The following is a 15,000-nucleotide window of genomic DNA, read 5'->3' as shown; positions in this document are numbered from 1 at the left end:
TAATTTATCATCATCATGTCCTAGCTGACACAGCTTTAAGGACAGTGCTTATTGTTATTGCGCATACGTTCTGCACATCTCAGATTTCCTATGGTTGGTGCTTATTATTCAGGGATATTTTTGCGCTGTTCAAAACTATGCGGAGAAAGAAGAACTTAGCAAGTGCTCTTGGTATTCAAAAAGAAAATTGGGGGTAACCACGCATTTTTCAGAAATAATTAAGCTTCAATTTGGAAAAGAATATATTAAACATACATTGCTTTGTATTTTAAAGCTTTTTGGAAAGACTGTTGATGAATTATCTTCAAGAAATGCATGCATGGTTACCCCCAATTTTCGGATCATGTGTATTTTGCGCACCCCTCGACCGACATATCGGTCGACATATCGACCGATACTCGACCGACATGGCGGTCGACGTATCGACAGACACTCGGCCGATATGTCGGTCGACGTATCGACCGGCACTCGGCCGATATGTCGACCGAGATATGTCGGTTGACATATCGACCGATATGTCGACCGACATGTCGGTAGAGTATCGGTCGATATGTCGACCGACATGTCGGTCGCGTATCAGTCGATACGTCGACCGATATGTCGGTCGGTGAGTTGACCATTCATTGTCGGCCGACCGGCGGAATATCGGTCGACTGTCGGTGGTTTATCGGTCGACTGTCTTCTAATATAAGCCAAAAGCTTAGACTGTCAGTGTAAGATATATAAGCTATAAGCATTTCATCCTTTTTTGGTCAACCTCAAAAATTTCTGAAGGCTTTAAGTGCCGCAATTTCAGTCGTTGTTAAGCAAGACACACAAGTGAAATACTGCCAGACACACAAAATACAGCCTGCTCCCGTCTGGCCTTGTAGCTCAGTCGGTAGAGCAACGGTGATCTAGTCGGTTCGATTCCCACCCGGGTCAGAGATTTTTCTCTGTCCTTGGGTGTTGCATAAGAAGTTCCTGATGCTGTCGATCAGAGAACGTTCTTCATCCATCACATGCACACAGTAGCGTTCAGGCCTCACTTCAGTGAGCTCTTTCCATACACACAAAATACAGATGACAGGAGAGAGGATAAGGACGATGAAGGATAACAAGGTGCTGGAATAGAACAGATGAAAGACAAGCAACTCTTGAAATTGCCCATGCATTGCGCTGATGTTTTTGCTGTTTTGGTTTTTTATTGTTACGTTACCTTGCCTGTGGGAGGGGTACTGCACGACTTAAAATTTAGAAGAGTTACGCAAGCATTTTACAAAACAATCATGATAAAAAATAAAAATAAAAGCTAATTCACGTCTAAGCAACACTTTCACACCGCCATAGCTGTCGTGCTATCTGGCCTTCACTGGCGTCGTCCCTTTGATTTATCTGGTATGGAACGGGGCTGCATTCCAGCCTTTCCCTGGCAACGAGTCGTACTTGTTGTTATTGTTAAATAATTCTAGTGAGGCTACCCTTGTTTTCCACATGTACTCTAACCTGTACTTCGCGGTTGGGTATATTCAAGAAGATGGGATAATTGTACTCGTTTGGTGTGTTATTTTTTGGGGTGGTCATACTCCCTTGTATTACTAACCTTGGTTAAATTACGTCTGGGACGCAAGCTACATTCACCAAAACGCAAGCAGCAGTGAAGTATCGGCGGAACGTCGGTAGGCTATCGGTCGACATATCGACCGATACTCGACTGATGGATCGGTCAACATATCGACCGATATGTCGACCGACGTATCGGCCGACATATCGACCGATAGACTACCGATATGTCGGTCGATATGTCGACCGACATATCGAGGTCGACATATCGGCCGACTGTCGGTCGATACGTCGACCGACATGTCGGTCGAGTATCGGTCGATATGTCGACCGATATGTCGGTCAAGGGGTGCACAAAATACACATGATCCCAATTTTCTTGTTGGATTTCAATAACACTTGTTAAGATCTTCTTTTTCCGCATGTTCAATAAACTGCGCAAAGATACCTTTGAATTAGTATTAGAGGCACCGTCCTTAATAAACCACTCCACATAGTCATAATAATTATTGGTGAAAGCAGTGGATAAAAAGGATTAAGGTTAAGTAGTCCATTCATTCCAGAAGCGGCCCTCATTGATGAGTAAAATTGTCTGGCATCAGACAGAGTTAAAACTATATATTTTGGACCTTAGATATTGCGTTTCTAGCTTTCTGATTGGTTCACTCAATCTCGGTTTAACATTGATCAACTTATATACTGTATGACCTAATATGGAAACTATTTTGACTCAAGTGTTGCGAAGCTGAAAAATGTGTGCAGGAGGCAAAATTTCTGGGGACAAAACATCTGACAAGTTCAGAATTTGATGAAATCTAAGAAAATAATATTATTATATAATTAATTATTCCATTCGCGCTTGTTGGATATGAGACTGGTTATGGCCAACTCGACACTGCATGCCTTGTTGGCTATATTCCAACGCATGCTCATGGCATAGTGATGGAGCTTTAGCAACAACGACAACAACAAGAATGTTGTTGTTGAATGTGAATTTGCTCATGGTAATGGCTTCCCACGTATTCAAAGCATTTTAACGTGACAAATGTGTGACAAACCCTCAAGAATGAAGCTAGTAATGAACAGAACTCAATTAAGGGATGAAAATGAAAATTTATCCTCAAGCGCTGACATTCTCCCTAAAACTTCAAATTTGGTCATTTCACGTTGTTGTTTTTCTGACATGGCAAAGAAATAGACAAAAGTGAAAAATGCACATGCAGGGTGTGTAAAGCTATTGCTATTCAAATATGCTTACCAAATATGCAAATTTGTGACATTCTTGTTGCAGTTGTGGCTGCTAAAGCTCCCTATTGTTAAATATTATGTAAGCCTCACTCTCAGGACTGAAATAATCATGAATTTGTTTGTGATGCAACAGAAAGGAAATCTCAACCTAAAAATGAGACTAAGCTAATAAGCTAGAGCTTAGAACTACATGAAAAGTTTGTTCCAAATTACTTGAATTCATGACAGTTAAATTTTTTTTCTCTACAGAATAATTTGTTTTATTTGTGTCTTTGTGCAGGAAAACAGCTCACAGTGCAGTGGTTGAATGTCTCGCTTCACAATAAAACCGATGGTAGTGCCTCACTACTTTTAGTTACCAGAAGCTTAATTTGGAGGTTCAAGAAATGCATCCATGCACTCAATGAAATAAAAAGAAGCCTGCATAATCATAATTTTATTCAAAATACAAAAAAGATTTCAATAACAAAAAATTAATAATAATTATTATTATTACATATATGGTGTAATAACTTATTATTCTGCTTGCTTTTATGCTGATGCACATGAAGTCATGTGTTTTTTTGAAACTCCAAACTGGCTTAGTTGTTATTTTAAATACTGCATTTTGAATGTTTTTCCTCAAAGAAAGGTTGGCAGTCCTAGTGATAAGAAATTGTTCTTTTGTTTTTGTTCTGTTGACACTAGTTGGCCCATTCAACTTTCAGTGCACTTTGCATGAAAATGGAACTATCTGGTTTGCTTACAAGCAGGTATAAATTAAAATTCTGTAATGTATGAGCGTTTGGAAATGTTTTTATGTTTTGAGACTGCAATGTGTGTACATGTACATAAAATAATAATATTATTATTATGTTCAGTCTATTCTCCTAAAGGACACTCGATTGCTACTCCTTGTTATTAAGTAAAGGTTTTAAGCTTAATTCCTACCTGTGCCAACAAGAAAATGTCTTGGAAATAACTTTTGCTATAATCATTGAACTCCACAATTAATTAAGGGAATTTGACAACATTTGTTACAGCCCATTTACCTAACATTAAATTATTACAAGTTTCACTCTCATTACAGCTGATAACCCTTAGACACTTATGGGCGCTATCCTTTTGTCAGAACTGGATGGCCATTCCTGTCAGTTTGCAAGGAATATGCAACAATTTGAAGGAACACTTGCATGATAATCCCTCTCATTCTTCTCGAGGACTACATATATCATCCTCGAGGTGCGTTAATTTGAAAGCGCTGCAGATTAATTTAAAGTCCTTCCAGATGTCCGGTCTGGCCGGTCAGTTCTGTCATAATTTATTGGAAAGCGTTCTATGACAACCTTTTGTTTTGTCAATTTTTGAAATAAATTTGTTGCCCACTGTGTTCTTAAAGGATGATATTTGCAGTTGTACTGTCTGTGGTTTAATTTCAATTTTAAGCTGGTACCGCAATAACTCCTACATTGTGAAAGTATGAAACTACGCCTCATGGCAGTACAACCCGAACTCTGAGGTTTTGCATCATAAATTTATAGGGTCAATTTAGGGTCAATTTAGGGTTGATTTATACCTGGTTTTTGCAAGCGTGGCCATTTAGTTGGTTGTATTCGGTGATGCTTTAACTTTGTGTGTTTTAAATTTAAGATTCCTGTGCCTGTGGAATCCCTTCCTGATCAAAGTTATCACCCTGTGCGAGTTGGTATATCGGATGCATTTGTCGTATACTACAGACGGCGTTTTCCACCAGTTTTCTTTAGGGTTTTCTACATATACAGTCAGGTTAACATCACCAAGAGAAGTGTTTTCAATGGATCAGCAGCTGTGCTTCATCCTTTACCAAGTTAGTTTTTTTTCAAAATTACAATAGACTGTGACACTTGTAAACATTACTTTTAAGTGGTTTCTCTAATTGACAGGAAAACTGTCTCATGAGCATTGCATTTTTCACAGATAGTTTGTTTTGCTTTAATTTAAGTGCCTAATTTGTCTTTTGCAAGCTTGAAGAATAATTAACCCAGCTCTAATATCTTTTCTGTTGATCTGTGCATTTTACTCATATTCAGAATTATTAAATTCTCAACCTCGGATAATGCAATTCTCGTGCTCTGATTGGTTCATTCAATCTCGGTTATCAGCTCATATACCTTAGTTTGACCTTATATGGTAAATGATTGCGCTTAGCGTTGCTAAACTAAAAACGTTTACGCCAGAAAAGCGAAATTTCTTTCGGTATAAAGCAAAAGAAAAACGTTTTTGTGGAAAGTTTGGATCACTTGCGAAGCTTAGAGATACGCGAAAAGGTAAGAAATGTTTTTGTGATGAGCCTGCGTCTGTCTAACCACGAGGTATTACACAGCATCGCATCTTCATCAACTTTTTTCGATTTCGCTAGGATTTTCTCGCTTTTTTCGCTGGTATTTCATACTTTTAAACTTTTGGAGTTTAAGGAATTTAATAAAACAATAATTATTCCATTCGCGCTTGTTGGATATGAGAGTGGTTATAGCCAACTCGGCGCTACGCGCCTCATTGGCTATTTACCATCTCATATCCAACACGCACTCATGGAATAATTGTTAAATATGCAACATGAGATGTTTTTGGCATTAAAATTGACAAATATCTTAAACTCTGTATTTGACCCATTCACTCCTTAGGAACCCTAGCACACCTACAGTGGATGAGTAAAATCATCTGGCAATTGACAGAGTAAAATCTCTCAAGTCCCATCAGTGGGTTAATGGGTTTTTGACTGGTTAATTAACCCATTTAGAGAGTGTCGAAAGTAATTAGCGAATTGCTTTGGTTTTGCAATGATTACTTCATGCAGTGATTGGTTCAAAGTTCTCGCGACACTTTTTCAACCAATCAGAAGTGAAACCAAAACCAAGTGTGGCTCGGGCGTGCACATTTTCCTGCGCTTTGTGTCGGCTACGTGTAATTACTTAGAGTTTTGATTGGTTTACTGGATTGTCTCCGTCCTTTCTGATTGGCCAAAGTAATTACTTTGGTTTCGGTTTTACGGCACTCGATTGAAACTCGCTATACTCCTCAGGTGCTCTTAAGGATGCTCCCAGTTGACGAGTAAAATCGTTTGGCGTTAGACGGAGTAAAATCTGTTAAGTCTCACTCCCGGTGGTCAATGGGTTAACACAACTCAAATGAAAGTTAATGTTCTCAACTGAAGGAGAATGTTGTATCAGATAAACAAACATTAATAATAGGTAATTAATGAAACATAATTGTTTGTTTTTCCTTATGAATTTCTAATGATCTTATACCTAGATTATGTGGTTATTTTCATCATAACTTAATGTTGCTGTTTTGTAGGTTGTGTTCTGGGTGATTCATGTGCCGAATGTATGAGGCTGGACCAAACAACTAACTTCAACTGTCAGTGGTGCCCCATCACAAATAGGTCTGGATTTTTTATGATGTCTTACTTAAAGTTGTGTTGCGATGCTACAATACATGTACAATTGATATAGAATCCTCAACTACTCCATCTCCTTCGGGTTCATTAGATGACATCTCGATACCCTTGCTCATAAATATTATTGTGGATGAGTTTTGCATTGTAAGAACTCTGAGACTCATACTGTATGCAAAGAAAAGGGGGTGTCTTTTTCCTTATTGTCTAGCCCCAAGGTCTGTCCTGGGGTTGGAAGTTGCATGACATCATTGGCTCACATGTAAGTTCTAAACTCACTGCGAAGGTAGTTTCTGGATAATTGCTAATAATTATAATTGTAACCCCTTCCTATGAAGAAACTGCATATGAAAGACATTTGAACTGCTGAAAGAATCGACTACTCACATGTAAAACTGCTTCAATCTTATTGGATGTCACATCTTTCAATGACCGTGCTTCAGAAACGTTCTTTATCTAATGCTAACTTTCTGGCCTCAGTTGTTCAAACGATGGATAGCGCTATCCGCCGGATAAATCACTATCCGGTGGATAAGTCAATATTAGCGAAACCAACTGCGCTATCGGTGAATAGTGATTTATTCGGTGGATAGCGTTATCCACCTTTTGAACAACTGGGGACTGATTGATTTCTCTAACTGGCTTATTGAAAGCATCATGTATATCTCTTTACTGTTGTCTTCTTGGTGTTCCTCTTTTTGCTTTTGGATTTGTCCTCCCTTCTAAGATTATCTTTCCTAAAACCTCAGTCCTTTTTAAAGTGATCAAAACTGCTCAGATTTTGTATTCTCACAAAGTTCTTTAGCCATTGTTGCTCCACTTGAAGCTCTAATTCTCTCATTGAATTTTTTTTCTTTTTAACTTGAAGCGTTAATTCATTGATCTCGCAAGGTCCTTAGAGCAGCTTAGTGATTGGTTTAAAAAGGTGCCGCCAGTTTTTCAACCAACTAGACCCTCCTTGAGGGTACACTGGGTTGCCTGTGGTACGTGCACCGTTCCAGACAATTTTTTTCAAGTTGGGGGGTCATTAAGAAGTCATACCAGACGAGGCCCTTTGGCTCACAGGTCCTCACACGTTCGTACGGCGAAACAGATCTGTCCTTGCGTAATATGTAGCTCTAACAGTGCACGATATTGTTTTGGTATTGTCTATCATTGTAGTGCCATGGTAGAAGTCTTGGGTAAATAGTCTGAGAAGACATGTGGTTACTAGCAAAGTACTGAACCCGGAAAGATTGAAGAAAATAAATGGGAAGTGAGAAACATTGGCTTCTGGGCTGACATGTTGATAAACTTCTTTTCACCACAAGTTTAAGCGTGCCCTCTGAGCATTTGACAGCTTTGTAATACCGAAGTTCACTGAAGTTAACCCTGTTCGGCGGGGTTAGTGTTTGGATGGGACACCAAAATAATATACCCCTCATAAAACAGAAGCATCGGACCAAAAATACTATTAACGCTAACAAATGCGAATTCAGCAAGGTACAGATTTTGTTAGCTTGCTTTATGCAAAAACAAATATTGATGCAAAAGTAAATAAATATTGATACACAGTTTTTAGAAAGAGCAGAAGGAAGTTTCCAGGACGATCGCTCGAGAATAACATATTTACGACATGAAAACAACATTTATTTTGAACCGTGAATGTAGAATATAATCAGTTATGATCAGCGACAAACATTTTGGGGGATTTTTGCAACGTTCAATTTTGTTATTGTACGTTTTGGCTGCACAAATAAATCGCAAAATCGAAAGTGACATCGCCGGAATTCAGCGGGCGCCGTGATGAAGTTACCGCGGCATGTTTACTCGCCAAACAGTGAAATATCTGTGTCAAATGATGGCAAGATTCCGGGTTTTTGTAAGTTTCTTTTTCTGTCAAGTGTTATAAAGTTTGACAATGAAATGAGCGAAGTCAAAACAAAGATCACAATCGCCCAAGTCTTGTTTATGCAAAGTCAAAATTTACTCTCCAAGACGCGTACGACGTTATTTATTCTAACCAGGTAATTCCATCATTTTGGAAATAGCAGCTACTTTATTATTCAACTGCGTCACAATTCTTCACTGATTTTGGGGCTCATTTTGTTGAAACTCAAGCACGCTTCCAACAGGCCTGTGAACCCTTCCTGCTTACAGAGCAATACTAAAAAACTTCTCCCATATCACATTTCAACCTTAAGCTCGAAAATTCAATACACAACATGATATTATAATTCACAAAGGCAGAAAATACCACGGAATCCTTTTCCAGCGAAAAATTTATTGAAACAAACAACATATTTGCTCATAGAGGCGAAAACCTCTTCCTATTTCATTGCGTGCGTGAAGATAAGAAACTCGATCGTGTTAAATTACCATGTACTTCAGGTAAATACAGCTCACTTTGATTTTGGCTCGACGGGCGATAGATTGTTGTCGAAGTCCATTACTCGTCGCTTTGAAGATTCCACCGCCTGTATATCCAATTGACTTGCCATTATTGAGCTTCATAAGGGTATATTTTGTTCAAAGATCCACTAAAACGCCATTCGCGTTACATGACTTTCGACGCCATTGCCGGTTAAGTTAATCGTTCTACTGTGTCTACCAGAGAAATCTACGCATTTCCCACTACCCTCTCGATCCTAAGAAAATACGCGCAGAAGGCTCTATGCACAAAGACACCACTTAGCAGGGGAGTGACAGGCAAGACTTTTACCGACACGGAAAAAAAAGAAAGCGAAAAATAAAAAAACGACGAAATTAAAGACAGATTCCGACTGGATTGCCATACGGCAACCCAGTAATGAAAAGGAAAAACTAACCAATCACGACTTGCGCGCTCAATTTTTCCCGCGGTTTGAGCAATTTACATGAAATTGGTACGGATTCGGATTGGTTCATTGCGCTTTTTGCAGCTGCTGTGATTGGTCGAAGTAATTAGTTAGGTATTTGTTTTACGACACTCAATTGAAAACCTTTCCAAGTGAAATGATCAAGGTGGTGCATAGAGCAGTTTTCAATTGAGTGTCGAAAGTAAATAGCGAATTACTGTGGGTTTGCATTAAGGCCATGTTACACGAGGCAATTTCTTCTTGCAACTCGCATCGCAACAAAGTTGCCTTGCAAGTTGCGAGAAAAAATTCACGTGTAACACCCCATTTTGCAACTGCAATTGTTACGTTGCGAGTTGCGAGAAAAGTAGAACGACCCACTACTTTTCGCAACGTTGCGAGACAAGTTGCTTGCGTGTGACATCCCCTCTGCACTTCCCCTCTGCAACTCGCAACGCAATTTTGTCAGAATGGGCCAATCAGAGCTCATCTTAGCGCGTCCGCCATCTTGTTTGTTATTGTACGCGTTGCAAGTTGCGAAAGAAGTTGCCAACGTGTAACATACCCTCTGCAATTTGAAAGGTTTTTTATTGGTCATCGTTGCGTTGCGAGTTGCAAGAAAAATTGCCTCGTGTAACATGGCCTTTACTTCACTCAGTGATTGGTTCAAAGTTCTCGCGCCACTTTTTCAACCAATCAGAAGTGAAACCAAAACCAATCGTGGTTCGCGCGTGCAGATTTTCCCGCGCTTTGTGTCGGCTACGTGTAATTACCCATTCGCCCCTACAGCAGCCCCTATTGACGAGTAAAATCATATGGCATTACTGAGAGTATAATCTACAAGTCTCTCCTTAGGGAGCAGAGGAGTCCTATTTGACCGTTTTTCCAGTTAAATTCACTGTACAATTGCAGCGCGAATCGATCTTGTTGATCGTGTTTGCGCTGCAGTTTAAATCCTATCCACGAAACGAAAGCCGCTTACAGTAATCACTGTGGGCTTGTCACTAGTGGTGACTAACATGCGCGCTTCGTACGGGAAGCTTCGCTTTCCTGAGTGCGTCGCCCAAAGGGCGAACATTGACGCGGTTAGGATTTCAACCGTAAAACGATCGTTTGTGTGTCGTTTCATCACGTACGATGATTTAAATCAACAAGATCGATTCGTGCTGCAATTGTTTAACTGGACAAACGGTCAAATAGGACTCCTCTGCTCCCTGTGGTCTCTCGGAGTCATTGTGTTATTGACTTTTAATTAAACATTTACTGCATTTTTCCATGTTTCCGCAACAGGTGTTCAGATGGAGCAGATCGCTATCGCGCAGAATGGGAGATAAGAGGGTGCAGTTCAGTTTCTGTCAGAAATGTAAGTCTTAAGTACAGTTGTGTAATGAGTTTATTACATTTTATGTATTTCAAGTTTCTCATTTCCGTTGCACAGGCTTGATTTTTCAAGATGGCACTCATTTCTGAAACAGTACAGTATAAAGTCTATAAAGGCAATAAAGAACATTTTAGCATCCTACCCCTTGTCTTTTTGCCGGTTTTATCTTCCCCTCTGATCGCTTTTTGGTTCTGGACCTCTGAGAGTAAGAGGAATACCGTGGATTCCAGAGGTTATTTTCTCGCTATGAAAAGAGCGGCAAAAGAGGGAGTCGCGAAGAGGCGAGAAAAACCTCTGGTACAGGCCGTTAACCCTTCTGAACATGCCGCCCCAATCACGTTGCGCTTTCCACTTCCAGAGTCAAGTTTTGACCCTGGAGATTTCATTGGTCGATCGACAAACCGTTTTAATAAGGATTGCCATTGGTTAAGTCGAGGGGGACGATCAAACCGGTTTTTCACTGGTGTAATACAAGAAGACTATGAACATGACAGTAGCGATCGTGACATGATAATCACAAATTACTGGCTGGCAGATTGAGGTTAATTTGTCTCTGACGCTGGATGAATGTTTGCTGTTGGGTGGCCTTAAAGGGGCGTAATCGAACAAGCACGCTTAGATTTTGTTTGGGAATTTGGCGAAGGTACCGGTGTGAGCTTCTGACATCTTTACACCTCAATGCCTCGAGTCATATTGAAACTGCTCTACGGACTCCACGTAAAGTTCTTTAAATTTTTTCGGTTCTAATTCCAGGACTTGAATGCAATTTTCTTATTTCTCCAATTCACGTTTGCATTTGTAACAAATAATGGTTGCGTGAAACGCTTCGACAAAAACGATCAGAAACGATTTATCACACAGCGCAGGTGCTTTTCATTCTACACTGGTAGGAGGGCTGCTATACGGAGGTCAACCAGATTTCTGACATGCGGCTCTACGTGCGCCACTACTGGTGCCGGGTCTAGGTTAATTTTCAGACAGAGACATTTTGAGAGATTCCGAAATATCGCTTCTAGATAAAAACTAACAGGAAAAGTATTAATGCGTCCGAAGATCACAAAACCGTAATCCGACAGGGAAGCTTATTTCACAGTATGGTGCAAGAAATCTGATTCTTGGTTTTCACGTGACATCATCAAAACTAAAAAATAAGTAATTATCAATCCCTTTTCAGATTTTAGTTTAGTTATTAGAACAGCTGAAGACTTGTCTTTCCACAAATTTTCAGTTTGGTGGGGTTTTTCGTCTTGTGATAAAGCAAGGTTGAATTTCTAAGCTTTTGCGTGACACGATGTTAAAATTGTGGTCGCGAATGCTATCATGTAAGTTAAAAAAGTGACTTATCCGCTGAGATTTTGCAATCTGAAGAGTCCTTATATGAGAATAAGTACTCACATAGATGTTCATGAGCCCTCGGAAGAAGACTACTGGCTTTTTATAGCAAAACTCGATGACATATGTTTTTGCCAGCTTCCGGCCGCCATATTTGTGCCCCTGAGAGGGACACAAACATGGCGTCTCCATTCAAAGCCTTATTATAAATTTGAGTAAAACATTTCTTCGAATATCTCTGCGTCCTTACACATCCCTAGGCGTCCTTTAGCATCCTTACTCATCGCTAGCCGTTCTTTAGCGTCCTTACACATCCCTAGCCGTCCTTTAGCGTCCTTACACGTCCCTAGCCGTCCTTTAGCATCCTTACACATCCCTAGCCGTCCTTTAGCATCCTTACACATCCCTAGCCGTCCTTTATTATCCTTACACATCCCTAGCCGTCCTTTATTATCCTTACACATCCCTAGCCGTCCTTTAGCATCCTTACACATCCCCAGCCGTCCTTTAGGATCCTTACACATCCCTAGCCGTCCTTTAGCATCCTTACACATCCCTAGCGTCCTTTAGCGTCCTACACATCCGTTGCCGTCCTTTAGTGTCCTTACTCATCCTTAGTTAGATTTTGTCTGCTTTTCTTCAGATTCCAAACACCTTTTCCATGACGTGTTATTTGTTGATGTGACCCATAGGAATGTCCATTGTTTAACTATTAGAAGAGTTTTCCCATAAAACAAAAGGAATACTGTCACGTTCTACCGTCATACCGTTATGTTAGAAAAACTCTTTTATGTTACGTGAATTTCAGATATCGGACGAGAGGTGTGTTGCAGGCAGACCAACAACGACAGCATTTACCCAAACCAGAAACAACATTGAAAGCAGCAGTACTACGACAGCAACAACAGCATTAGCGGGCACAATAACAGCCGTAAAACGCCAGCAATCCCAGGACAAGGGCATTGGGGCTGGGGCTATTGTTGCCATCTTTATTGTGCTAGTGTTGGTGATCAGTGTTGTTGCATGGTGTTTCTATGCTTATCGCCACCCTACCTCCAAATCTGGACTTTTTCTCATTGACGTAAGTGAAATAAGTTAGGGTCACCGTCGTAGACTGGTGTGGACGTAAGGATGTAATATTCAAAAGTCTTTAATGTAATTGAATTAGATGTTGGTGCGAAAATTGAGTCGGTCTTGTATTTATCAATCATTAATTGATCAATGAGAATGTTAAGCTGTTGTGGCAGACAGCCAAATATTTTGTTCTAGCTGGTTTTCGGTCACTAACTTTCTAACATGACCCACTTCTAGGAAAGTGACTTGCTGGTTCGCTCTAGGCTCCTGGAACTTGTGAATTGAAAATCCTTTTTTACTTGCCAGGTGTATATTCAAAGAGCAGAAAGCTCCAGGGAAAAACATTTTACATTAAATAGCTAGTTTTTGCCAATGATCGTTTTAGAGCTGATCTCCTTCATCCATTTCCGGTTATTGTCAGTTGTCATCAAAAACAGGAGGGGGAATGACTAAATGGAAAAATGATAACCTGTCATTTCAGATTTCTCGACGTCCAAGCGAGTTGTTCAAAGGTAGTTCTTTTGGCGTTGGAAAAGCTGGTGATGTAGCACCGTCCGATATCAAAGCCGAAGTGTTGTGAAGTGAGGATTTTCAAAGAGCGTGGAATTTTTGCACCAAACACACAAACTCACCTTGAAGTTTTTAACCTTGCTGTCAAATTTCTCGCTGGTAATTCATACCATATCTTGGGAAATGAAGGAATTTGTATCTCGCTCTCACTTCTTTTACGAACAGTTTATAGTTTTCTGTACTCCATTGAGTGCCCCAAGACTTAAACATCTTGAATAATTATTTGGGCCAACCACAACAGACGAAGACAGTCATGTGTGCCAGTGTATTGCAAACCAGACATAGGCAGGCAGTGCTACTGTAGGTGCGAGAAAGCACTTTCGAGCAAGCAAGTCTCAATTTATCGATATTTTTCAGCGTGTAGAAATCAAAATATCGGTAATGAAACGGCTCTATGATGGCACCATCTTCTCAGCCAATCTGCAGCAAGATCAATTCCAAAAGCTGATGTTATCTTAACGTACTTGTTTCTCCGATTAAGTGCCAACAACACAAATTTTCTTCAAGCTCTGATTGATGCAGCTGACGGCCATTGGATGATGTGATCGGCCCGACAACTTTTTATATTCAAGTTGAATACCTGGGGTCGGTTACTCGAAGCCTGGTTAGCGCTAACCGTTGGTTAAGAGGTATCAAAACCTATAGACCTTATTCATAAATGGCGATCACATTTATAATTCTTTTGTCCACGTGAAAATTAGCCTACCAAGCCTCATTTTAGAGCAAGAATTCTTTTTAATACACTGTAGGGTATCGAGGCTTGGTAGGCTAATTTGCACTTCGACAAAAGAATTATAAATTGACCGCCATTAATGAATAAGGTCTATAGGTTTCCATGGCATTTAACGCTGGTTAGCGCTAACCATGCTTCGAGCAACCCAGGCCTGGATGCCACTCTGATCACAATGGAGTTATTTTATCAGTCTGTACTGCCAAAATTTCCCCCTTTTTTTCCATATTGTGACGAGAAGATCAAAGTTTTAGGACTACTGTAATTTTGTCGGTATAGAAAGTGTACTTTTGTAGGATGCCTTGAAATAGAATAATTTCGTATTTTTCAGCAGAAAAAATGAATTCATAATTTTTAGCAAGAGTCATATGATCTTGTACGACGTTTTATATCTAGGGTTGGACAGAGCCTTAAGGTACATAATATTCAAGGGCTTTTTTTGCTTCGTTTGATATGTACTGTTTTATGAAATGTGGATTTTTTAAGATGGATTTCCACATTTTTTTTGTTGAAGAAAAATATAAGTTTGGTATAAAAAGCTTATAATATTTTTCAGGATGTATTGAAAAATGAAGCCCATTTTTTTGGTGTGTAGGACATCGTACTTTTTCACCAAATATTTCGGGAATTTTGCTTGAAAGTTGAATGAAACAGGAATTTACCATGCAGAAATTGTACCAAGCAATATTGGTTCAGTTCAGAAGGCAACATCATAAAATTAATTGCTGTAGAGCGAGTTTCAATCGAGTGTCGTAAAACCAAAACGAAAGTAATTACTTTGGCCAATCAAAAAGGATGGAGACAATCCGGTAAACCAATCAAAACTGGGAGTAATTACGCCTGGCCGACACAAAGCGCGGGAAAATGTGCACGCGCGAGCCACGATGAGTTT

At 39.9% G+C, this 15,000-nt stretch overlaps 1 protein-coding gene and 1 long non-coding RNA gene across 3 annotated transcripts in view; one reads left to right on the top strand and one right to left on the bottom strand.

The window, feature by feature from the left end:
* LOC137968028 (uncharacterized) overlaps positions 1-10,305 on the bottom strand; it is a 99,067-nt gene extending 88,762 nt beyond the window's left edge. The window contains exon 1 of the long non-coding RNA XR_011116612.1: positions 8,274-10,305. This is a non-coding gene — a long non-coding RNA (uncharacterized lncRNA). The remainder of the gene's footprint in view (positions 1-8,273) is intronic.
* LOC137968021 (plexin domain-containing protein 2-like) overlaps positions 1-15,000 on the top strand; it is a 23,681-nt gene that overhangs the window by 8,306 nt on the left and 375 nt on the right. For both annotated transcript variants that reach the window (XM_068814635.1, XM_068814634.1), the window contains exons 6-12: positions 3,071-3,124; positions 3,478-3,542; positions 4,420-4,615; positions 6,106-6,193; positions 10,312-10,384; positions 12,543-12,815; positions 13,290-15,000. The exon at positions 13,290-15,000 is cut by the window's right edge and continues 375 nt beyond it. In XM_068814635.1, coding sequence (XP_068670736.1) covers positions 3,071-3,124; positions 3,478-3,542; positions 4,420-4,615; positions 6,106-6,193; positions 10,312-10,384; positions 12,543-12,815; positions 13,290-13,388 — 848 coding nt within the window. In that variant the 3' untranslated portion in view covers positions 13,389-15,000. The remainder of the gene's footprint in view (positions 1-3,070; positions 3,125-3,477; positions 3,543-4,419; positions 4,616-6,105; positions 6,194-10,311; positions 10,385-12,542; positions 12,816-13,289) is intronic.

The sequence above is a fragment of the Montipora foliosa genome, chromosome 8, assembly GCF_036669935.1.
Source record: "Montipora foliosa isolate CH-2021 chromosome 8, ASM3666993v2, whole genome shotgun sequence".
Taxonomy (NCBI): Eukaryota; Metazoa; Cnidaria; class Anthozoa; order Scleractinia; family Acroporidae; genus Montipora; species Montipora foliosa.
This window is presented reverse-complemented; position numbering and strand designations above follow the sequence as displayed.